Genomic DNA, 26,452 nt, shown 5'->3' with positions numbered 1-26,452 from the left:
TTTAAGCTCTGACAAGCATGTCTCCAAGAGCAGGAAACCTAAGAGCTGTGGGGCAGTCACTATGAATATGTCTCGCTTTATAGTAGAAACATACCAGGCCAATCAGATGGTACAGTCAAAAGAACATTTGCAGATGACAAATGGGCTGTGAGGCGTTTACTCTGTGGGTTATGCAGGGGTTGGTCAAAGCAAAACACTTTTTAATGCTGCAACACTGAAGTGAAGTGTCCTAGAGACTCATCTCCATCTAGAGGAAGAGTTGCCACATAAAATGTGTTACAATAATCTGGCCTTGAGGTTAGAAAGACAATGAATGATGGGTACTAAGTCTGGCTGAAATAAAAACGATTGCAGCCTTTTCACCAGACAGCTAGTGAAAAGTGAGACTATTAACCATAGGAAACAGCTTCCAGGTACAGCAATGAATCAAAAAGCAGTTTGAGGCTGCACACCTGAAGCATCAGGAAAGGCTGAAATATCCCCTCTTATGGATGTCTCTATCCCCTTGATGTCACAGTAGCTGCCAATTATCACCACAGCTATCTTGTCTGGGTTCAGCATCAATGAGCTTCCCAACATTTCATATCTCACCAAGGTGAGTTAGTGGTTAAGCACTGTGATGGCAGGGCTTGGGTTAAATCAGAATGGCAGGCAGATCAAGACCCACAGGCTGTTGAATTAAATGCTGAATTATGTTTTTGACACTGTGGTGTCATTTCTGTGGGACTCGAGCATTCGTGAAACTGCTACTGAGTTGTTTCACACACTCTTGGCAGGGAGATGGAAAAGTCTGCTTACTTGCTCAGTGTTTCCTTGGGTCTCAACTGCAGTGGACCTCAGGAAACCAGCTCCTTCATCCAACCCATTTAAAGTGTGTATGATAGGGCTGCAATGTGAGGTCACACAAAGACAACAAACATCTGTATGCTGATCACACAGCTGCGCCTCTTGCTTAAGCCAAAATACAGGGTGCTATTCGAAGCACACTTATCTTGAAAAGTATTGCTGGGATGAGCAGAATTAGCTTGGAGGGGATGAAATCATCAGTTTAACGTCCAGATTCCTTCATTTAACTGGTATGTGATTGACACTTCCTGAAAACAACTGTACATCTCTGAAATATTATCTAGCCTTAACCCCCACCCCACCCCTCATATCTCTCCTAGATTTTTCAGTAACAAAATTAGTATGCAACCACTACCATTGGCAATGACAATGTCATTTTATTTCTCTAATGAAATGACTGTTTGAAAACAAGGACAGTTTCACCGAGAACATCTTATTTCATCTTGCATACATAAATCTGAACACCCCAAGGAACTGTCCCACATTGCCAAAGGGATAATTCTACTAGATGAAATTATAAAGGATCAGAACATCCAACATCTATAGCCATCAGTACCACATATATCTGCCCATAAGAAGGCTCTACTAAGATCAGTATGGCTTAATCCTACACGTGTATAGGACTGCAACCTTAATTTTGTAAGTATATGGAACGGGAGGACCAGCATCTTGCCAGTTATAAATTCTGCTCAATTCAAAGTGTCTATATACAACTAGGGATTGGGGGGAGGGGGGTTCATTCTGTTTCCACTTTAATGCTAACCTATCTTATCCACATTTCCCAAAACAATATTTGAACTGAAAAACAGGCGTTGTTTGATATTAACTCTCCTCCCAGTTTTGTTTTGCAGTTCTCCAGCCAAATAATGTATACAAAAATTATGTATATTAGGGGAAATTGAGCATTAAAATGCATATATTAGTGTCATATATAAATGTAACAACATATAAAATAATTGTATTAGTGGAAATTGTTTCCAAAAAATATGTGTATCAGGCAAAATTGGCTTATATGGACATGCTGTGAAATCTTGAAATAAATAGGGATGCAGAGCTGTCATTATTGATGGACTGCAGGTAAAATTAGATGATTCTGAAGAAATAATGTTACTTCATGCTGTTTTATCCCAGTATAAGTTCAACTGTAGTGATTTATTTTGAACCGAAAACCACTGAGATGACAATTAACAGAAAAAAATCCTCATTTAAGGGAAACATGAAGAGGTTGCCCACAAAGAACACGGGTATACATCGCAGCCCCACAGAGGTGTTATTGTTTTGGGAGGGATGACATATAAGCACAAGGACTCCTGACACATGTAGCGCACCAAGGTTACAATGATCATAGGAAGGTGCCCTGGGAAACTATATTTCCCAGGAGCCATTTTTGAAAAGATGGATTTTTAAAATAAAGTTTTTGATACGTCATAGGAATCTGCCATTCCAAGAAAAAGAGATGACAGTGCTGTTGGTTATATATAATCCCTTGTGCCTACTTAAACTAGCTCTCTGGATTAGAATGGGGTTTTTGTTTCCTGAATCTTTTTAAAACAGCCTTTCATGCCACACTGCAAATGACTGAAAATCAGAAGACTCTTGAAAGTTGTTTGTGAAATATGGGCATCTGAAGTTCAAAAATGAAAGATAAAAACTCCCACTGGGAAGGCCCAAGCCCTTGAAACAGTCTAAAATAGATCTTCGAATTCTGCCGCATGGATTTTTGTCCTGCTTGCAGGCCATGACCTTCTCAGCAAAAGACACACGGCCAAATCTGGTGGTACTTTTCGCAAGTGAGTTTTCACACAAGGAAAAACTTCTATATTCCCTTCTCTACTCCACAGTTCCCTGGACTAATGATTTAATAATCCAAGGGCTCAAAAATTCCCTGGAGGCTTTTCAGGGAGTGCAGAGGGGCTGCCATTAGACAGAAAAGATGAAAGCCCCACCTCACGCTGCTTTGGATCCTAGATGCCAAGATTTTATATGAAAGCACTGATTTTCAAGTTAAACTTCACTACCATTTTCTTAATGCTTCACTTCAGTAGTGTGAACCCAATTAACTGGAAGAAATTAAAAGGGCATTCTCTAATCATTAAATGGTATTAAAATTAGGCTACATGCAAAAACAATATAATTAAATCACTTTGAAATTATCAAGGTCACATTTAGAAATGAAGGTCAATCATACACACACACACACACAAGCATAATCATATTGATGATTGCATTAATTTGATTTAATTAATGTCATAGTTTGTAACCATTTTTTGACTCTGTGGAGTTGTACGTAAAATGATCACAAAACTGAAAGTAAATGTAATTAAGCAATTTCATAGATACTTATCAGCTACTTTCTACAGAAACTCACCTATGTACTCTATGAAAATACATCTTACTCCGTAATCAAGGTAGTCACAATCGCCTCTGAAATAGTAAATTTTAGTGCGCTTTTTCAGGAGTGTTCATCTTTTAGCAAGAGAAATCTTTGTTCAGTAGCAGGCCAGCTCCGATTCCAAATAGTAAGGAATCAACAGCATCTTAATAATCCAGGATCTTCCTTGCTGTCAATATATAGCGTTTAATGACTCTAGTCTTAAGACAGAATCACACTGACTTGTGACAGAGCTAGTTGGAATGCTTCCGCCTTCTCTGTCAAATACAGAATCACATACTAATTCTGAGCCCCTATGGAGTTCTTTACAAGGAGATTGCTCATGAATGCTAATAACTTGAGAGCATGTAGCACTCCTGGACTAAAGGAAAAGATAATCACTTCCCTTTAATGAGGAACATAATATTTCTATAAATAAACTACCCACTGTTATTCAAAGTGTGCCACACTGAAGTGTGACCTCAGATCATCTACAGTTGGCCATTCTGTCAGCAGCACAAAAACTCTGGAGCTAGGACAAATAATCAGCCAGGAAAGGTTGTGGTTCTCTGCAAATATGCTTGCTGATAAGCCCCATTCAAGTCAGCAGAAGCTATTTCTGAGTAAACATGCATTGTCTTAGAATGTAACTATGATGTAAAACCAAACTGAATGCTTCGGTAGACTAAATGTGATATGATTCACAAAAGCTTGCCGTCTGTCGATTCTGACACTTGCCATTGCATTCATGTCTACAACTCTAACAATTCAAGTGTTGGGTGTCTAATAATAAAATCTTATCATTAGTAGGTGCTCAATCTTGTTGGTCTAGGGACGTAGTGAGCAACTTGAGATCAGCACCATGGACCAGTGTACCAAATATGTATGGAATATTCTGAGCTGGTGACCTACATTCACGGTAATGAACATGGGAGATGCCAAATGAAGATGAGCTACCTGCTGCTGTTCTAAGACAATATGATGAGGATGATGAGGATGAAATTGTTGGCTTCACATGTGCAATCATATAATTTGTAGTGTTAGAAGGGATCCCAAGGGTCATCTGACTAGATGCAATCTCCTGCAATGAATTGTTGACTCATAGTTAATGGTATCGTAAGTGTCTGAGTAGGGACGCGGGTAGCGCTGTGGGTTAAACCACAGAGCCTAGGACTTGCCGATTAGAAGGTTGGCAGTTCGAATCCCCGCGACGGGGTGAGCTCCCATTGCTTGGTCCCTGCTCCTGCCAACCTAGCAGTTCGAAAGCATGTCAAAGTGCAAGTAGATAAATAGGTACCGCTCCGGCGGAAAGGTAAATGGTGTTTCCGTGCACTGCTCTGGTTTGCCAGAAGCAGCTTAGTCATGCCGGCCACATGACCCGGAAGCTGTACGCCAGCTCCCTCGGCCAATAAAGCGAGATGAACGCCGCAACCCCAGAGTCGGCCACGGCTGGACCTAATGGTCAGGGGTCCCTTTACCAGGAATCAAACCTGGGGCTTTTCGCATACAAAACACTCGCTCTACTACTGAATGACAGCTCTTTTGTGAGAGGGGACGAGGGAGGTGGTGATGGGCGCTTTGTGAGCAACCTCAAGCCTCAGGTATACAGCTAGAATATTCAGAGAGGCTTGATCCACATCTGCAAAGAAAGCAAAAAATGTAACACACTGTTTGCTCAAAATCACGGACAGTTGTGCTTTTGGAACCCAAAGGCTTAGGTAAATTTGCTGGGAAGTTGCTGTGGGAAGTCAACTTTTGTAAGATACCCAGCAGCACATGCCTTGCAGCGTCGAGAAATGCTATTGTTAATTGTCAATTGTCTTCATAATGCAAGCCTTTATGCAATGCTTGGGATTAATTAGTTCAGTTGAATGATGTTCACGGAACTAATTCAAAAATCCCTGAACTATGCCATCTATATAAATGGCTCTACTCTGAGTAGAATGTAGTTCCACATTTTAAAAAATCAAAAAATCATTGACAATAATGCAGAACTGGCTCCCCAGGTAGGGTGGAGCAGGTTTGTTAGCTTCTCAGCAGGTGAGTTGCGGTTGCTTAATAGGAGGGGGAAGGTGGCAGGGAGGTTGACATTGTGCAAACACATCAACATATGTGAACTTAATATATATGTTGATTAACTGCCCGATGATCAGACCATTCTGGAGCGAGGTGAGGATATTTATAGCAAAAGTAATAAAAAGAAATTGTTATTTAGGGGAACTGAATTTAATTCTAAATTATATTTTGGAAACTTGGAAGATCTCAAGGGGCCCAAAAAGTGGTTGTATCGTGCTATAATAGAAGCAAAAAAACTTGTTCTGATGAATTGGAAGAGTCTCAAAATGATTCCACGGAGCATATGGATTGATAATATGGACAGGTTAGCTACATACAAAAGAATTGCTTGTCAACGCAAAATAAGAATGGATAAATACGAAGAATTTGGAATGAATATCTAAGTGACAAGGAGGATAACAGTGGGAAATAGAGGGGGGGGAGAGTGGTGATAAACAAGGAGTAGGCATAGGGATATTACTGTATATAAATTTGTGTTGTTAATTTGTGTTATTGTTATTATGGTTTTTTGTTGTACGTATCGACAGGAGTACCAGATTGGCTCCACCGTTGCCTTTGCACTGTGCCAGCCTCCTCATCGCCTTGCCTCGCCTCTCTCCATCCCATTAAGCAACAGTGACCCACCTGCTGGAAAGCTAAAATAGTGCCTCCCCTCTCCCCACGGCAAACTGCTTCTGCAATCGTCTCTAGATAGTGAGTACTATTTAAACTACACATTGTGGTGCTTTTAGAAACGCACTTTCCGCTTTAATTACTGGTGGGGAAAACCCATTTGTATGAATATGAGGCAAAAGAAAAGTCTGCAATATGGGAAACGTTAACAGTTCCTTGTTAGTAAGAAGGAGTGCATAGTAAAATCCCAATTTATGCACATCTCTAACGAGATGCAAAGGCAGAATTTGATGATGAGCCATGGAAAAATCTGCAGCCTGCCAGACACATGCTTTGTGATAACCGGAGCTAAGTCATCCTTTTATGTCTCAAAAGCAAGCCTGAACATCTAGGCGACAACCACTGCAAATTCTCTTGCTGACCTTAAACAGAAGGTGAACCCAAAAGTAAATTACACTAAGCATTCCTTTGTTTAGTTTCATGAGAACAAAACTTGGGCAACAGCAAAATGCCTGTAGAAGGATGCTGCATTTCTGAGCTGTTTTCATTTCTTCAGTTTCCAAACAGGATAGAGAGCACCAAGTACTCAAGTTTCCAAATGAGTTATCCTGCATGTAAATGCACTGGACATAGAAATTGGGGGAAAGGATCATCCAGGATCCCCAAAGTGTGCAGAAAAATTGTGCTTGGCTTAAAAGGGGTGGGAAGTCACAATGGGTGTACAGGTGAGAGCCCCCTGCTACTGGGGCTGGCAGTTAGGCTGAAAGAAAGCCAGAGATTTGCTACTAGGGTGGAATCTAGGCACATATTTAAAAAGTTGTGAAAATGCATTTTTTAAAAATGTTTTGAAAAATATATTGGATTTGCCATAACTCACCATTGCCATCCAGTGTCACATTTGTATAATGCACTTTACAACAAACTTAAAATGTTTTATTTGCAGCTGCATAGCTGAGTCCCAAGTTTCCTCCAGCCAAGGGCCCAAAGCTACCCCTTTCTAAAAGGGTGGTTACCAGATTACATCCCCACCCTCTCTCTCCTGCAAACTGTGCTAGGGCCTCACAAGTCTACACTCATAATTTTCTAGTATTTTTTTTTTTTAAGAATGCAATGGAATTCTAGCATTTTTCCTAGTTACAATCACAGCATCTGATGCTGGTCATTAATCCCAACCAGCCATGTTGCAAATTATGTGTGTACATGCAAGGAAATATCCTGGGATCCTTCATAAAAAAAATACGAATTTAATTTCTGAACCAGCTCATCTGTATCCTTGCAATAAGATCTAGTCTCTAAAATCAGTCACCTGGTGAAAAGACAGAGAAGCAGCATCTTACAGTGCAGTCCTAAACTTGTCTACTCGGAAGTAAGTTTCACCTAGTTCAGTAGGTCTTACTCCCAGTAGGTCTTAAATATGAATTCAAAATTGTTGACCAGGAGGAAAACCAGGACACATCACACAATGAAGATCTCTTCTCCTTGCTCTTATTTGAGATAATAACCAAGCACGTCATAGGCTAGGACATCTAAAGTATTAAATACTCCTAAAGTATTAAATACGCCTAGATACCCCTAAAGTATTAAATACTCCTATAATTAAAATAGCAAGGACGAAGATTGAGGGAATAAATATACAAGGGAAGGAAGCTAACTTTTACCTCACATCAGCAACAGTATGCCTTCTCCTTTTCTTTTCTTCCATATTCATTTTTTTTCCTCTGTGCCCCGTCTCGCCATCTAATTCCCATGATATCCTTCTTTCTTTTTTGCCATCACTCTTGCAGCTCTCTAAGGACTTTGACCTTTTCCATAGTCAAAACATGCAGGCATGCAAAATTAAAATGTAAATAACTCAAAATAAAAATAAGGAACTACAGGCACTAGCTCTACATTCACACATGATTTTAGAGCACTACAAAGCAAGCAAGAAAAAAGAAACAACCAACTTTGGATTTTAAAAAACAAACAAACCCAAATGCAACTTAAACAATAACATAGACCCCAGCTGGCTAATTCTAAGAAGGCAATTATTTTCTGTTTCAGGGTTTCATTCTATGAGAACTGATCTATTATTGCCATGGAATGTTCTTCACCTTTAACAATTAACTGAACAAGAACCTTTCAATTAAGCCATTCAGCCTGTCCTGTTGAACAGGGACAATTCAAAAGGGCTTACATTTCTCAGAAGCAGACCCAGAATCACAAATCTGAAGCTACTGGTTGCTTTGTATGTGTTTTTTTCTTTTTCTTTTTAAGTTAACAGCTCACTATCAGCTGTGTTAACTTTGCTATCCCTATGAACTTTTGAGATTGCAAAGTTAGATGAGTCTGCTAGGAATTCATTAACTAAAACCATTTTAAAATTATAACTCAGTAACAATAATGAATGCCTGATCTTTGCAGGACTATTGTTTTAAAATGATTTTCTGTGAGTCACATATTTCTTGAATAAAATGCAAAAACCTTGAGAAGTAATTAAATATGCAAAATGTTCTATTTTTTTTAAAATAAAGCAGGGAAAATTGAAATGTCCATTCTGTATTACAACTTATATTCAAGACTTATTCAACCTCTTTCCTATCCTGAAGAAGAATACTGCAAGGAAACTCTTTAACACTTTTATTAGGTTTCTAAAAAGGAACGAAATATACCCTTTGATCTTATAATCACTTAAGCAGTCCCAGGCTATGAATTACACTCCACTTTCACATGACTGATGCATATGAAACATTAGTGTGTGAGGGAAGGGCCTTAGCTCAATGGCAGAACATCTGCCTGGAATACTGAAGGTTTCAGGTTCAACCCCCTGAATATTCAGGTTAGGCTGCTGCCTGAAAACCTGGAGTGATTGTCAATCAGTATAGACAATACTGAGGACCACTGGCCTGCTTCCATATAAGGCACCATCCTATGCTTCTGTGCTCTGAAGTAAGCGAGATGCAGACTTCAGGGAAATAGGCTGCTATCATTGGCTGTGACATTTATAAAAATTGATGGGGTGCAACACCTGAGGAACTAGCTTGGCCGCATAGCACCACTGCATTGAGCAGGTTTATGGACCATCCTAAATCTACAGGCTGCTGCAACCGAATGGATGGATCACTGCTATAAGAAAGAGACAGGCTGGGAGATGGCTGGCTTTATCTATCTAATACCCGCTGAAGTCATATCAATAACAATATGTACGCTAATGTGCTGCTATATAACTCAATGCCATTTTCTCAGCTGTTTGAGCTCCGTCACCAGGCATGTACATTTTAACAGGAAAATCTAAACTCATGAAAATTCGGCTCAGCTCTACCAAGAGTCTCCCTCCCCAAATTTGAGGCAGAAGGTAGTAGTGGAAGGAAAATAGTCTCCAGTGGAACACACAAAGACAGGTTACCTATAGCCATTGCCACTTGCTGGAGACCCAAGAGCTCCCTGTACCTTGCAGTTACCAAAATTTGCATGTTGCCTCTACCTACTTGCTGAGCTTCTCTAATGTTGCTGAAACCTAGAGGTCATCAGATTTATTTATTTTTTCCATATTTATATAAAGGTAAAGGTAAAGGGACCCCTGACCATTAGGTCCAGTCGTGACCCACTCTGTGGTTGCAGCGCTCATCTTGCTTTATTGACTGAGGGAGCCGGCGTACAGCTTCCGGGTCATGTGGCCAGCATAAGCCACTTCTGGAGAGCCAGAGCAGCGCATGGAAATGCCCTTTAACTTCCCGCCAGAGCGGTACCTATTTATCTACTTGCACTTTGACGTGCTTTCGAACTGCTAGGTTGGCAGGAGCAGGGACCGAGCAACGGGAGCTCACCCTGTCGCGGGGATTTGAACTGCTGACCTTCTGATCGGCAAATCCTAGGCTCTGTGGTTTAACCCACAGCACCACCCGCGTCCCATATTTATATACCTGCCCTCTAAAATGAGTTTTGGGAAAGCTCACAAAGGGGGGGAAAAGATGCAAGCTTTCAATAAACTGCTATCGCCTCCCATAACTCACTCCATGGCAGTGATACTGCAGGAGATGTTAGCTCAAAGGCATAGGACATCCCTTCCCAACATGGTACGCTCTAGATGTTTTGGACTATGACTTTAATCAGCCTCAGCCAGCATGGCCAATGGTTAGGGATGATGGGAGTTGTAGTCCCCATCACGCTGAGGTTGCTTGGTGTTGGACATTATGCTATTAATTAATACTAACTTATAGCTGTGCTATAATGCAGGCTTGGAAGTAATGGCCATGTTGGGCATTGAAACCCTAAATAAAGAGGAAATTTTGCTACTGGCTTAAATGACAGAACTCTGTCTTTTAAATGAACTCATGGCAGCTAAAGTGGAAAGCATGGCCAGATCATGTTGTAAATCTAAAAACTGAGCCAACTGGTCAACTTTTGTCAGAGATGGGATTCCAGCCTATCCCATCAGATTGCTCAAGTTCTCAGGTAACATTCAGTCTCTACTCCCACCTGATCCCCCCAAAAAGAAAAACCAAAAACCGTTTTGTCATTATAAAGAGCCAGAGGGTGGGATTTTTTTGGAATGCTTTCAATATGTTCTGAGATAATGATTTGCAATTGCTGCTACCTGGAAAATCTCTGAAAAGCTGGTAAAGCTAGGAGATAGAAGGCCACAATCTTAATTAATGTTGAATAAATGTTGGAGTGTTGACAATATATTTTGTAATAACAACAAAACATTTAGCTTCATGTTAAAAGCAAAACAAAAACATGTTAACCTGAACTTATGATGCCCCTGAAATGACCAGAGGAACTAGGCATTAACAAAGCAAAAGAATTTTGACCCTACAATATTTTATTTATTTATTTATTTCATAAAAATTTATATACCACTCGATTGTAGAAAAAAACACAAAGCAGTGGCAAACATATGGCATGCAAAACAAAATGTATACTTGTTGCAACTATTATTCTACAAATATGACTGTTGCAGGATCCCAGGTAACTGAATACATTGCGTCTGTTCAATCCAACCTTTTCAATCACTACTATGGGAGAACAAAAAGGAAGACAGCTTAGGACACCTTTAAATGTTACCCTGGTCACGTAGGACATTCTTTTTTCCATGCCTGGCTCCTGTGCAGATGGGATAACGTTTGAAAGAACCAGCCTCACATAGAGAACTCAAGTGTGCAGTTCCCTGCTGGGAGGAGGTGAGGAGAAGACTCACCCACCGACTCTCTGCTAGTGTAGTTGGATCATTTAAGCACTACTTCAACCACATGGCAGCCACTCACAGGAAAGTGGGTCCCATGCAACCATGGATAGATTTAAAGGTCTACAAAGACAAATCAAGAAAAGGGCACTATCTAAGAAGTTTGTACTGCATGTGCACAAACTTTCCATAGGGTTAACTGGCTGCAATACAAAAAACAAACAAACAAAAATCTTGCCTTGTGGGACTATAGGGCCCCATTGATTATGTTATGAGGAAAGGCTTGAAATTTTAATGAAATATATGGGATGCCTTTCAAAGAAAATGTTGATATTTCAAAAGCATTCCTGAAACTTTGATTTCCATATCAGTTCAGAGGTGAAGTCCATTGAATTCAATGGGGCTTCCTCCCCAGTAAAGTGTGGTTTTGACTTGCAGCCTTGGTTTCATAAAGCCTTTGAGACTGCAAGCTCCTGTACCCAACAGTATTTAATTTCCTCTTCATAATAAATGATTGTATGACTAGGGCTTTGCAATAAATGATTCTGTTAAAGTTCTGGGTTTCAAGCTGACCCACCATTGATTGCTGCTCAGATTGTTTTGCTGCTTCAGCAGTCATAATCCAAAGTTTGAGTTTCCTCCCCCTCCCCTTGCAACTAGCAATTGCTGTTTGTATATGTGTGTAAAGAATCGACTATTTGAAATATCTATATATGTCTACATTGCAAACTCACCTGAATCTGCCCCTTGGGCGCTCTGATTGCTCTGACATAAAGCTTGTGCTGCTGAGACGTGAGGCACTGCTGGCACGGGAAATGGCTGACACATCACTGACATCACTATCTGATGATTTGGCAGAGACGTTATCACAACTTCTGTACTGATCTGCTTGTATGTTATACTAAAGAGTTAAAAGAGAAAGTGTGAGTTCTCTTGACACAGTGTGAGGGAGGGAAAAGCTTCATGGTGTTACAAATCATTATATCGTTGCGACACTGGTAAACTCCAGAAAATTTCTATTATTATTATTATTATTATTATTATTATTATTATTGAAAGAAACCCCCAAAAGAACAACGTTTTATTTGCCAGACCAGTACAGGGAACACTGGCAGAGGAAGAGGAGTGCGGGGGGAGCGTACCGCCCCCAGCAGCACGATCCCAGTGGGGTGTCATTGCAGCTGCTCCACCGCCTGCGCTGGGTGCCACGCCCCTGTGGGCAGCATGCCACGCCCCCAGGATACACACCACACCCCCAAGAAGCACGTCAGCCCCACCCCCACCTGCTCTCCACCCCCCCCCGTGCCAGATTATGAAGCTCCACCACTGACAGGGAATAGTTCTCAGAATATAACAAATGGCTCAGGGGCCAGTTTTCCTCAAAAATAATAATAATAAATGGCCTCGTTTATAAATGATTTCAGTTCTAAGTAGTTCTATACGAGCCTTCCCAAACCTGATGTGCTCCAGCTTCTTTGGATTACAATTCCCATCAACCCCATCATGGCTATGCTAGCTGAGTTGTAGTCCAAATCATCGAGGGCCCCAGCTTACTGAAGGCTCTCTAAAGTTGCTATGAATAAACAAGAAACCAACTACTGGGTAGCATTGTGCCAAGGAGTCTCATAAAATGATATTACCATTCTCATTTTCAGCATTGGCCTGGTGGCATTATTATTATTTTTTAAATAATCTGTTGACAACAGTAGCATTTTAGCATGTTGACAATTTCAAAGGATATATTAATTGAAGATATAAAACTGAGAGGTTGATAAGTGATGATGACATCTGCTTTATGTTTACACCCCATAAAGAAGCTTCTAGGCAGACATTTAGCATGCCTGGATACCCACAACCCTGGGAGAGCTTTGCTGGTCCCTGTGCTGTTCCTAACATTTGATGAGCCCATACATAATAGCTCGCTATGGGGAATACAAATGGCTATTCCTGCCTATACTGTCATAAAACAGTGTACTACACCAGTACTGGCAGTTACTACTTACTAGCACAAATGTTCAGAATGTATACAAAGTCCAATTCAGCTGAAAGAGCATTTCAGCCCTTAAATATCCAATTGATCCCTGCACTTGGCAGGAGAGGGTCTCATGCAGATGCCATCTTATCAGGAGGTTCATTCCATATCATGTCGGAATCAGGCCTTTAGCGCAGTAGCACCTACCCATTGGAATTCTCAGTTGGTTAGAGTGTGGTGAGGATAACACCAAGGTTACAGGTTCAATCCCATATGGGACAGCTGCATATTCGTGCATGGCAAGGGGTTGGCCTAGATGATTCTCAGGGTCCCTTCCAGCTCTATAATTCTATGATTCATTCTATGAATTCCCTCCTGCTACATATTAGAGAGGTGCCATCTCTACTGTCCTTTCACTGTTCCTGAAAGATCATCCTCTTTCAACAAAACTTTTAAGCAGATATCTTTATCCCAGTCCACATCTGTATTGGAAGTATTTTTAACTTACTGGGTGTTTTTTATTCTAATTGTTTTTTAAAAAAATGTTTCTATTGTTTTTATATATGGAATTATTTTAAAATGATTTATAGGTGGAACTGTTCTTAACTGTTTTCATGCTTTTCTTGCTTTATGGTTGCTTTTGCTTTATTTTATAATTGTATATTTTATTGTTGTAACCCACCCCGGAACTTTACGGTAACGTAAAGTTATTTAATTAGGTAAATAACCTAATTAAATAAATAAGCATAATGGCAGTGTCAGCATTGTTAACAATGGCGGCTATTAACACCTAGCTGTGCACATTCATGTACTGAAACCAGTGGGAACTGCATGGATTTCAGTAAGACATGAACACACATACCTACAAAATAGACTACAGGTAATACTTGGTACCTTGGGAAAGAGGCACAGATTTTTAAGTATAATGTTAAGGTGTGAAGTAAAGCTGATAGCATCTATTGCACATCATAGGGATTTTAGTCCTAAAATTATAATAGCCAGCCACATTTGAAAACTGATGCAACCTGTTCAAAGAGTATTCTATTGAGTTGAAAGGTACTGGAAATATTGAGATGGAATAAGCTTTCATATGCTCATAGATGTCTTTTGCTTTTGTATATCAGGTCCCCCCGCCCTTCTGTTGAACTTATCTCATAAGCTATGCAACAAAAATCTTAACAATGGCTGTGGTAAGTTAAACAAAGGTGTGGGCTCCCAAAGCCAAGCTCGCACATTGTTCCTTCTTGGTCTTTATAAACCCCTGTACTGTGCTGAGCTAAATCAAGGTTTGGCTTAGCATAACATCCAAGCCTGGGCTCATGGTTGACCTCTCTCCTCACTAGCCCAGCCGCTGTAGCCAAGAGATTCCGGGACGATGTACATATGTGCATAGAAAGCATCACAAATATTAAATACAGAGGTAATAACATAAATAATACCCAGCCCACTAAATACAGATATATCGGAGCAGTGAGAAAGCATAGTACAAAAAGTTATCCACCCTGGCGTATATTTAAAAATGTTGCTTCCCCCAAAATCTCCATCTTATAATGGAGTGCAAGAACCATTGTGCAAACATAATTAGATCAGCTTCACTATGTGCCCGACAGATTTCAGATTGAACCCAGGGTTCCACTGTTTAAAGTCTCCAATCTAAGCCTAAACTAAAATGGGGAACACCTTTTCATAAAGTATCCAAGCCCCTGTGAAAACGGACTCTCTTTTGGCAATCTTTTTGGAGTAAATATGCACACAGGGAAAACTTTATCCATTATACAGGAGCAAGTGGAAAGGCATTATCAAGGCAACTAGATGTTGCTCCATTCTATGACATTATACTGTGAGAGACAATTAAAGTAACCTCAGAGTGCAGGAGAACAGGAAACATTTGCTTTGGCAATGCAGGGATATACTGAATTCCTCCCAGTAACGTAACTGTTGTTTTGCTTGCCCTCAGTAATGATATTGCAAGCAAAATTTGATTGGCTATGTAGTGTCTTGATGTTATCTTCCACACTCCATGATCCCTGGTTGGCTAGTTGGGGGGGGGGAATGACTCTAGAGAAGTAACAACAGGAATAATGAAGTGAATGAAAAACCAAGGAAAAGGTAAGTCTGTCTTTCTCGGGAGGGCCTTTACAACCCCTCTCAAACTTTTCAGCTCAGATTTTTTCAGGGTTGAAAATCTGGTGCAGCCCTGCTAGGTAGCACAACTTAACTTTTGCACTAGCTGCAAGCTGGAGATGCATACCATTACTGTGCATGCAGTTTCATTATTTCCAAACAAAAATATCCAACTTTCAACAAGCCCTCTCATTGGTTCAGAGTAGCAAACATGGTCTCCTCAGATGTTTTGTACTCCAGCTCCCATCAGCCCCAGCCAACCTGGCTAATGGGCTAATCCAAAACACCTGGAACGTACCAGGTTCAGTGTGTTCCAAACACCTTCAGATCCTTCAAGCTATTCTATTTGCCTTAGGTTCTTTATACTTTATCTAAAAATCAAGTTTGCAGTTTGGCAGCTTTAATTGGGCCATACATGGAAATGGCCAAGTCTGGTGCAGTCAGAAACTGGTGTAGCAACTCAAACATGACTGATAAAGAACCTGGAATCATCCTGAGAAGTCTGTTATTGTTGGGGATTTCTATTCTACAGAAGAAGGACTGAAGCTTCCTGCCTGAAATGCAAGCCCAGCATCCAGGCAAACTACAGTCCATGTTAGATGTAGTTTTGCATACAACCTAATCTAGTACAGGGAGCAGCTGCAGAAACGGTAGTAACCATACTGGGGCAATGTCTCTCAAAGATTCCACCCTCTCATCTTGCTCATCTCCACTGTTCTGATTAAAGAATTTCATTGGTAGGCTTGCTTTTCTTTAAAAAAAATGAAACAAAAAACCCCATGAATAATGAGATCTTAAATTTAATAATCTAGTAAACACTTATAAATCAGATCAACCATTCCAAGCCTTGCTCTGTGTCTTCAAGAAGCGAGGCACTTATTCCAGTTATTCCAATTATAACAAAATATCTACCTAAGAGAAAAACATCACACACAAATATGCAAATAACTCTTGCCACTTTCTTGTGAAGTCAGAAAGGCCCTCTGGGTTGATTCTACAGCTCCCATTACATAGGAAGAAAGACAACTGTAGCAAGACAACTGTTTCAGGAGCTTCTGATGCGCTGTAAAAACTGAATGGATGAAGTTATGCCCCCCAAATAAAGTTAGTATTTATAGTGACTTCCTAGAAACTTTTGTATCAGATCATATTTTAAATCAAGGTTTCTCCTTCCCCTTTCCAAATAAAGTATTATATTTTAACACTAACTTTACCTTAGTATATTGCTCACGTTCAAGTTCTTGACTAGAACCAGACTCTGTTGTCTGGTTATAACGGTGCATTTTCATTTTCATCTGTCTTGTTCGTTCCTCCACTACTAAATTTGCTGTAAAAACACATAATGGAAGCCTATTAAAAAGAGACGAAAAACTTTTAAAGAAACAAATGGTTTACATGCAACTTAGACCTTATTTCAACTTGAACAAGAAGTATTCAAACAACAAAAAGAAGCACTGTGTGTACACAAGACATAGGCATGCTAATATTAATATAATGATTTGCTTGCAAATATTTGTATGATACAATTCCAAATTTGCTACATAATTATAGGTGGTACAATAGATTCTAAACCAAGAAAAGAACATTTGCTTGTTTAAAGCTGATAAATCTTGGCAGTATAGTAGACCCACAAATTATGCAGGGGATACATTATGGGGACAGAGCATAAAGCCAAAATCGTGTATAATCAAATCACATTGGGTGCAATGGCGGGTGGGATTGCCAAAGTTTTCCCCCCAGATGCCCACCCGCTTTCAATTTATTTATTTGCCAAGCTTGTAAAGCTGAATGTGCACAAGTTAAATGTGTGTAGGTTGCGAGTCTACTGTATCTGTAGAACTGTAGCATTCAATCATCTTAACATAAATATAACTATACTTCGTTATCCTATTCACAATAACACTATGCAATGCTTGCAAGTGTGATAGATATGAGTTCAGCCAATCATTGCACTGGCTTCTATACAACTAACTGACTAAGGCCCCAGTCTTAGTCTATGCTAAAGTCTGAAAAAGGAGCATTTTTACACCTCACACTTAAACCCTTTGTAAGAGAAGCTGAGAAGGGATGCGGGTGGCGCTGTGGGTTAAACCACAGAGCCTAGGACTTGCCGATCAGAAGGTCGGTGGTTCGAATCTCCATGACGGGGTGAGCTCCCGTTGCTTAGTCCCTGCTCCTGCCAACCTAGCAGTTTGAAAGCACGTCAAAGTGCAAGTAGATAAATAGGTACCGCTCCGGCGGGAAGGTAAACGGTGTTTCCGTGCGCTGCTCTGGTTCGCCAGAAGCGGCTTAGTCATGCTCGGCCAATAAAGCGAGATGAGCGCCGCAACCCAAGAGTCGGTCACGATTGGGCCTAATGGTCAGGGGTCCCTTTACCTTTAAGAGAAGCTGGCATTCCAGAAAGAAAGCCAAGCTGTGGCTTGTATTCAGCTACGTTGAAATTAATGGATCTAACTTAGGTATGTTTAATTAATTTAAGTGTCACCTCTGAATAACAGTTGAATACCATCCTGTACATAGCCTCTTCAGACTTTGATTTGAGTATTTGATTTACAGTTATTATATCACATTATATCACTCACTAATTGGGCCTGAGTGACAGACTCTCTCACTCACAAGGCTATCAAAATTGATAGGTTACTTCTCAAACAGCTACACTCTTGAAATCAGGTGTACACGCAGCCTGATGCAATGTACATCTCCTCACAAAACTGGTGACTCAATGTATACCCCAAACTGTTCAAACCACTCATGTACCATATACAGGCAAGGTACTCTGATTACTCAAAGAGTCTGAGGTGGACGTTAGCGTATCACTCTCAGAAAATAGGAGGCTCAAAGTATATCCCTCAAATGGTCAAGGTGTTTCCAGGTGATTCAGGAAGCAGACATGTAAAAATAAACGAGGTCCAATTTTCATAGTGTCTGTCTGGATTTTTTTTCTCATAAAGGTTGCCTACAATTGTGTATTTTGATTTCAGAGGTTACAGATTCACCCAATTTGTGATAATTGATTTTACACAACAAGAGTATTATCAAAACACTGAGTAAATCACATTATTTTCTGTTACAATGATATACAAAAAGATGTTTTATTAAGGAGATACACAATGCAAATGTGGCAAAATCTAACCTTAGTAGTTAGATTTCTCTTTCTCTCTTCAATAATGTTTTAATTTGGTATAGTATATAAAGTTATTTAAACTACAGCATGCAACAATAAATCAATGAGCAATATTAAAGAACAGCACATATTTAGCTTTAAATTTACCGTATTTTTCGCCCCATAAGACGCACCGGCCCATAAGACGCACCTAGATTTTAGGGGGGGAAATAAAGGGAAAAAATTTTATTTCCCCCCCAGGTGCGCTGCGCTACACCAGGAGCTTGGGGCGTGCTGAGCTCAGCGCGCCCCAAGCTTCTGCATGCCGGCAAGCAGTCCGCTGCCGCCCCAAGCCTTGCGCACCCGGCGGGACCTCCTGCCGGGTGTGGGAGGCTTGGGGTGGCAGCGGACTGCTTGCCGGCATGCAGAAGCTTGGGGCGCGCTGAGCTCAGCACGCCCCAAGCTTCTAGGTGCGCGCAAGCAGTCCGCTGCCGCCCCAAGCCTTGCGCACCCGGCGGGACCTCCTGCCGGGTGTGGGAGGCTTGGGGCGGCAGCGGACTGCTTGCCGGCATGCAGAAGCTTGGGGCACGCTGACCTCAGCACGCCCCAAGCTTCTAGGTGCGCGCAAGCAGTCCGCTGCCGCCCCAAGCCTCGCGCACCCGGCGGGACCTCCTGCCGGGTGCGCGAGGCTTGCAGACACTCGCCCGAAGCAGGGGGAGCCCTCCAGAGGGCTCCCCGTGCTTCGGGCGACAGGCTGCCGCCCCAAGCCTCGCGCACCCGGTGGGACCTCCTGCCGGGCGCACGAGGCTTGCAGGCATTCGCCCCATAAGACGCACCCCGATTTCCCCTTCATATTTGGAGGGGAAAAAGTGCGTCTTATGGGGCGAAAAATACGGTAATACTGCCTAATTTTCCACATTTTTAGTCACAAAACCATGTTTTTAGTTGTAAAACTCCATTTAGTAAACAGAACAAAACAAAACAGTGCCTCAAAATATTAATCTACTTTTTCAGATTCATGTCCCCCCTCTCATACAAACCCAACTTTATCTGGAAAATGCCCCAAGAAACATATTTAGATTGTTTACTATATAGTTACTTGTGCTGAAGTCTCAATGAAACTACATGGTGCCATATGTACCAGATCTAAAACACCGAAGTGTTTATTACATGTGCAGCATGTTACAGTTGTTGTTGTTTTTTAAAAAAACCTTTTCTGTCTCTGTTATTGTTATGTTGAGCTGCTAATATTACTTTTCTGCACACTGCACTGTTCAATCACGTTGGAAAAACAGCATGCGATTGAAATAAATTAAAGAATTGTACAAATGCAATGATCCTCAGACTGCAGACAGCAGGTTCCAATATTAATGCATTTATATGAAAATAATGTGAGTTTATTAACTGAATTGTAGATTTGTGTATTAGAAACTCTGTCTTTAAAATTCCCTTTCAGGAAGCCTGATCAACAAGGTATATTTTCTATAGAGAGCAAAGGTGAACAACCTGCAGCCAATGGTGCAGTCCCCAACCTCATTTTATATGCCCCCCCAGAACTTTCTGGAGTTGCTCTACTCTTCTATCCCAGAGGAATGGAGCCCCTTTCTAACTGTTCACATCCTCCTTAATGTTCCTGGTTTTAAGAAGTGCTTTCCTCTTTCTGCACAACTGCAGAAAATTTGGAAGAGGTGGTATTACATTTAAGAACCCCCTCCTGTCCCTCCACCAGTGCCTGTTAGATGATTCATGTGGGAATCATTGCAGGCATGCCATAGCAAGCACAAAACCAAACTAGCTGTAGACAGGTGAAGTGGCAAAGGAGGAGTATCAGATGTGGTGGGACAGCAGTGCTCAGCTGCATTACTGTTGCTGACCAGGATGTAGAGGAGTAAGGTCAGCACGGTGCTAATGAACTGACGAAGCCAAACCAGTGCTCCTGCTGGTGTGTTTGCACCACACTAATCTCACTGCCACCTTGTTCCTTCCCTCTAGCTCCTAGTAAGCAGGAGTGACACAATTGACTGGAAGTCAGGTGAGCACTGCCACCCTGCCATGCTGCCCACCACTGGTTTGGGACCGTGGGAGTGCAAGAAAAATAGAGTCAACAGCAACAAGGAGAAGAAAGAAGTCACATTGCTTGTCAAACTGCAGGTCTTGAATTATAAATATCTAACTTTAAAGAAATACAGTCAGGACACAGCTAGAAGACAGCCAAGGCCTGATGAATATGTGGGGGAAACTATGAAAAATGAGGAGAGAAACATATTACCTGGCTTTCAAGAGTTTAGTTACTATCCTGTCCCAGAATAAAAGACTTGACATTCAAATAACACTTTTGCATTCTGCAACTATATACTTTATTAATAATTTGAAAACTGTTGCTTTCTGCCTTGAGCCCTTGGCATGGTGGGTTATATACCTTTAAATAAACAAAACATTATTCAAGTTGACTGAAGCTCATTGGTGTTGAGCCCACAACTCTCTTGGAGAAATCTCTATGCCTATTTTTGGCTAATGAAACTGAAACATTGACTCTAGAGGACCACCTCACATGATCTGGCTGCCATGGGGGAAGCCACCTGAAATCGCTTCTGTGTGGTCTTTCGTGTACACTGCAAGCAATTTCATGTTCACCAGCTCACACTTCCCAGATCTGGCCCTGCCACATGGCTTCTTTCCACACTCCAGCAAGCTATAATTAGAAACAGTAATTTATGCATGGTGCCTAGCACAGTGATGGGTGTGGTATGAGTAATCAAAATGAAATTGATGATGAATAGGCATGGTATTAGCAACTAAAATTATGATGATGATTATTAGCAATAAGAATGACATGAATTGTGATGAAAAAAATGAAGCTGAAGCACAGATAGAAATCGCACTGTGGGGACCAGTCCATAGGATGACATGAAGTGCATGAAACTGCTGGCCCTGTAGATCAGCTGCCATGAGAAGGAAGTTTCAAGCATGGCAGCCATATTGTGAGAAACACTTTACTACCCTTGCCTATTAACAGACTGTGGGTGGTAGAATTAGATGTAGTAGCAGGAATTTATCAGAAATCTACAGCCCAGTTCCTACACTTAGCAGGCTTGCAATACTCTTCATGCATTAGAGAAATAGCCATGCCCTCCACAAATGAGGTTGATGCTCCGATTTGCATGCTGTTTTTACAAAAGAGGTGTTGTTTTAACTGTGTATTGACAAATGTACTTTTTTCTGACTGACGGTCGAATAAAAGGTTGATGATGATACAAAAGAGGTGAAGATCATACAAATCATGTTTGCATGTACAAATTTCCACATAGCTTCACATAATATAGCAGGTGCTTGGTGGATGAGAGGGGCATCTAGTCCTCCGCTGCCCCACCATGTAGACGAAACTAACTTTTTTTTAGGTATACCACAGCCGAAAAGGAAAGAAAGCAACTCTGAAAATATGTCTTCTGCTGTAAAACAGGCAGGCATATTCAAAGCGTGTGTGTAACGAAGCTGAAAATAGTTCTCTGTTGTGAAGATATGAATGGGTGTGCGCGCACGCTCAATAGGATTAACATAAACAGTTGGAAAAATCTGAACGACTTAATAGAGCTAAATTGGATCATAGTACAAATTTCAGTGCTTAATCCCTCCTCCAGTTGAACACAAGTGAGGATATGATTGCTTATGGTCAAAGTTAGATGGACAAATACTGCAGAAAAGAGCAGGCTTCCTTCTTTCTGGAGTCTACGATGCACATTTCTTCCTTGCTTGCTTTCGTAGCACAGGTTTGTCTGGAACCTGTAGCTTTCCAGATGTTGTTGAACTACAGCTGCCTGCAGAACAGCCAGTGTCTTGGATGACTTCTAGGTCCAGTTGACTTGTATGAGGAGATTCACTGTCATAGTCACATTGGTTTGATCCTTTTACAGACAGCGTGCTCTTGTTATCTTGATAAGGGTATACATGAAAACTCCGTTGTCTCAAACCACAACCCAAACCAGCATCTTAGTCAATATTATGGGTGAGGGAGAGTTATCAAAGGGCAAGGCATCATACTGATATTAATGGATGATGAAGCAGAAGTGATAAAATTTCCAGTCATCGGTTCTTATTGGAATGAGAACACACACATTTTTAGGATCTACAGGTGCTGTCAAACTAACTCATAGAATACTGGGAGCCACCTGCCAAAGGTTCTCCATCTCAATGTATCAGGGTCTGATGAATTTGTTTAGGCAGTTTTTGCTTACAATGTGTCTTGCTCTCCCATCTATTGAATAGGTGTGAGTGCCATGCTGAATGTTTTACCTCTGTTCCACAACTGTGTGTGCAGCAACTGTTGAATTATCCCTTTTACCAGCCTTTACTTTGTCAGATTTCCTGGAATGGGGCAAACTACAAACCAGCCCCTTGAGTACCACCTTTGTTTCAGTGCTGGGGTTGCAGCTGTTTCTGAAGGGCTGTATCCATTCCAAGGCAAACTTGGTTAGCCACATACTGGCCCTTGGGCACACATGTATCAGCCATATTTCTTGCAGAGATGTATGTGTGGGTTTGCTATGCACCAATTCAATTGGTCATTGCTTTAGTAGCTAGACTGGCAAAATGCATTGTGGGCTTTAAGGTTTGTTAGAAGGACAAAGGAAATGCTTGTGGTGCCTGAGAGAAGAGTCACAAGTCCACTCCAGGTGACTAAAAAGAAATTACAAACTTTGTTTCTAGCCACTTTAGGTGGGAAGCTGGGAGGCTGCTGTGGCAATTAGCTTTTCTGCTCAGTCATCCTTAAAAAAAGGGACTGGAAAAACCGATGAGCTGGTGCTTGGGTACACTTACAAGTAGACAGTTGGTTGTGCTATAGAATTTTCTTCTCTTTTCTTCCCTTCTTGGGTCCATGGTGCAAAGGCAGCAGACAGCAGATGAAAGGCAGAGGCCTTCCTGACTACCTTTTTTCCTCCTGCCACTTTGGCTTATGGTATGATGTCAGGCAAGCCGACAAGAACGCACCTCTCCATTAGATCAAAATGGTGGTTGTGAGACTATGCAGACCATCTCAGTCTAGCATTTCTAGGGGCTAAGGCTGACCTGGAGGAGGAGCTGCTTACCTGATGGTTTTCCTTGGTAACTGTGCTCTACTAGCCCAAACAACATCCCTGACAAGTCTCCAGGAAGAGGCACCTATGACAGAAACAGTTGCCTTCTGCCTCAGCAGCTTGGCTTATTAAGCCAGGGCAGTTCAGGTTTCAAGTTCCCTGTATACAAACCATTTCTAGTACAGGTAACAAGTATCTTATGCTTATTTTACTTACACAATTATAGCTTTGTGTAGGTGTGTGGGGAAAATCAATAAATAAATGGAGAATTGTGAAACCCACTCTCTATTTATTTACCCACTCCTACCCACAGTCCAGGCTTACCTGGCTTTGGGAAAGTGGCATGGGGGCTCTGGCAGTATCCCAGAGCCCTTGCACAGCCTTCACAAAGCTGGGTGAGGCGCCAGGTTTTGAGAAGAAGGCTCAAAGGCCCTCCAACCACCTTCTCAACGCCAGGTAAACAGCCCTATACCTTGCAGGGGGCAGCGGTTCTGTGGGTTTCTGGATCTACACATGTTTGTGTTTACATGTGGATTCCCGGAACTGAACCCTTGCATAAGATGCGAGTTACCTGTATACATGTTGCAAAAACCCTCTATAGATTTGATGCAATGATAAATTGTAAATTCATGATCCTCTTGACTCTTGAAATTTGTAACGAGTATGGAACGTTCCCAAAATGTTAGAAAATTTCCTGGAATCTCCAAAACGTCTTTGTTGCAAAACTTGAATGGATTTCTAATAAATATTCAGAAATAATCGCAAACATTAGTTCATTTCTAGCTTATTATTCCTGAATCTTGGGGAGGGGTACATAGTCTCACATTCCATGCTCCAGTCACTTCTCTAGTCCATGGATGCACTCTCCATTTGCAAACTCTTGTGTTCGTCTACATGGAGGAACCACAAGCACACCTTCCAATGTCCCATGAATACTTCCTCATTGGCTCATCAGAGTCCTCCTTATCTGTCTCCAAGTGTATTCATCAATTCCCACTACCCAACACTAAATTCAAGGTGCAGCTAAGGCTCAAAGGAAGCTATAGCACTTTTACATTATCTTCTATAACCCCATTGGTCATTGGTTTGGGATGCACACAATTTTGATGTTTTTTCAGCATTTCTCCTCTGAGCCTCTTATGTATTCTAGAAATTACCTGAGGGGAAGAGCAGACATTTGTTTTTCTGTTTGTTTCTCTCAAGGTTTCCCTATAGAAGACCAAATCCTTTATTTTGGATCCACACGCTAGTCCTTCCCATTCAGCATGTTATGGTGGTACACATAGTGTTCTTGTTTACCAATGGAAGAAAAATAGTACTCATTCCAGACTGACAAGCAGACTGAACAACTTGACCCAGCCGAACAGCCATGTTTTATTGTCTTCCAGGTATTTAGAAACACCCCCCCCTGTTTTTTCAGTCTCAGGCAGGCAGCTCAATCTCAGTCAGTGAGTTATTTGTGGGGACACAAGTTGTGCACTCTTAAAATTATTGTGAGCTGGTTCTGGAGGACTCCAGTATATCAAAACCCATCACCTTATCCAAACCCCCAGAAGAACATTCAAAGGTAGAGATAAACCTAAGCCAATGCCACACTTATTTTTTACAGTAAGCATCAGCAGTCATTAGGTTTCCTGTCTTAACAGTAAACTTCTTAAAAAGCATCCAGAGACATATGTATGCATTTCTAATTATTTATATCTTGTATTTGTACTTTTCATTGTATTTATATTTTGAGTAATACTTGTCTCTTGTATACTACCCTAGAAAAAAGCCCCACTGGGTTTAATAGGATTTACTCCCAGGTAAGGATAGCACTTCAGCCACTATCACTTTTAAGGGTGACTTAATTTGATGTAGATATAACATGGAGTCCTGCTACAGAGCCATTTATAAATCATGGCACAATCACCACACATCTCTCAGCTTTTTAAAATCTAGTCCTGTAGCAGAAAACAGCATGAGAGCCATCTCCAGCTCCACAGGGTGAGATTGAGGGGTTCTCAGTAGCAAGAATTTGTACACCATCCTCAGTGAGAAGAGGAAATAAAACATTGGCATATGCATGGTTATAACAGATTTCATTCAAAACAATACCAGAGGTAACTATGATGCATTTGGAGACAGAGATAGTTATACTCCTTATCTGCTAACTATAGCTCTCTTCACTCATGTGCAAAATTTACAATAAATGTGTTGAGGAGACAGGCCTTCCAGTGTCAATGTACTCATGCCGTCCATTCCCAATGTTCTGATAGCCTTTGGGGATGGGGATAGGAAACACCTATGCTGATACAGTTGTAGGTCTCTACAACTCCCTTTCACATGTCTAACATGTCTGCATGGACATTAGGGTGAGGTGGAGTGATAATGTCAGGGTGGGGCCCAGTGGGGCCTGGTCCCATCCTATACATTATTGTACACATGGGGCACACATGACAAGGGCTCAGCAAGGGTCCCAGCAAACAAAATGGCTGGGGCAGGTTCCACCGATCTCAGTGATCATGGGTAGGAGGAGGAGTTACGCTAAGGCCAGATCATGTCATTACCGAGGAAGCAGGTTTAGTCGTTGTCTGAGGACTATCCCTGCCTCCAGGTCTGGTCCTGACCGGAAGGATACTGGAATCAACAAGGGAAACCCACATGACCTGAAAGTGTTGCTGTGCAATGCCAGGTCAATGATGAATAAAACCACTGCCATCCACGACCTGATTGTGGATGGAGGATTTGACCTGGCATGTGTGACAGAGACCTGGTTGGATGAAGCAGATGGGCCCGTCCTTGCTGCTGCTTGTCCACCAGGTTTCTCTTACGCACAGCAACCCAGGCCTTGTGGGCGGGTGGTGGGGTTGCAGTGATTTTTAGGAAATCATTAGTTTGCACCAGGCGTCCTATTGGAAAGACCCAGTTCTCTGAGTGCATGTTCTGGAAGTTGGGCAATAGGGGCAGTACAGGATTCCTATTGGTGTACCAACCTCCCCGCTGCACCAAGGATTCCCTGCCCGAGCTGCTTCAGGTCGTGGCGGATGTCCTCCTGGAGACACCTAGTTTGGTTGTCCTAGGGGATTTTAACATCCATGCTGACACGACCTTACAAGGGGCCGCTCGGGAC

At 41.6% G+C, this 26,452-nt stretch overlaps 1 protein-coding gene across 50 annotated transcripts in view; it reads right to left on the bottom strand.

The window, feature by feature from the left end:
• RIMS1 (regulating synaptic membrane exocytosis 1) overlaps positions 1 to 26,452 on the bottom strand; it is a 230,470-nt gene that overhangs the window by 29,736 nt on the left and 174,282 nt on the right. For 40 of the 50 annotated variants that reach the window (XM_083497272.1, XM_083497316.1, XM_083497279.1 and 37 more), the window contains 3 exons: positions 16,380 to 16,492; positions 11,804 to 11,970; positions 7,564 to 7,707 (listed from right to left, as the gene is read on the bottom strand). The exons of 3 other annotated variants lie outside the window; for them this stretch is intronic. In XM_083497272.1, the coding sequence (XP_083353398.1) occupies positions 7,564 to 7,707; positions 11,804 to 11,970; positions 16,380 to 16,492 (424 nt within the window). The remainder of the gene's footprint in view (positions 1 to 7,563; positions 7,708 to 11,803; positions 11,971 to 16,379; positions 16,493 to 26,452) is intronic. 7 more of the 50 variants (XM_083497276.1, XM_083497278.1, XM_083497308.1 and 4 more) reach the window with 1 other exon arrangement.

Source organism: Podarcis liolepis (genome assembly GCF_965112155.1).
Source record: "Podarcis liolepis genome assembly, chromosome: 3".
NCBI classification, from domain to species: domain Eukaryota; kingdom Metazoa; phylum Chordata; class Lepidosauria; order Squamata; family Lacertidae; genus Podarcis; species Podarcis liolepis.
The sequence above is the reverse complement of the archived record's forward strand: the minus strand, read 5'-3'. Positions and strand labels throughout refer to the sequence as shown.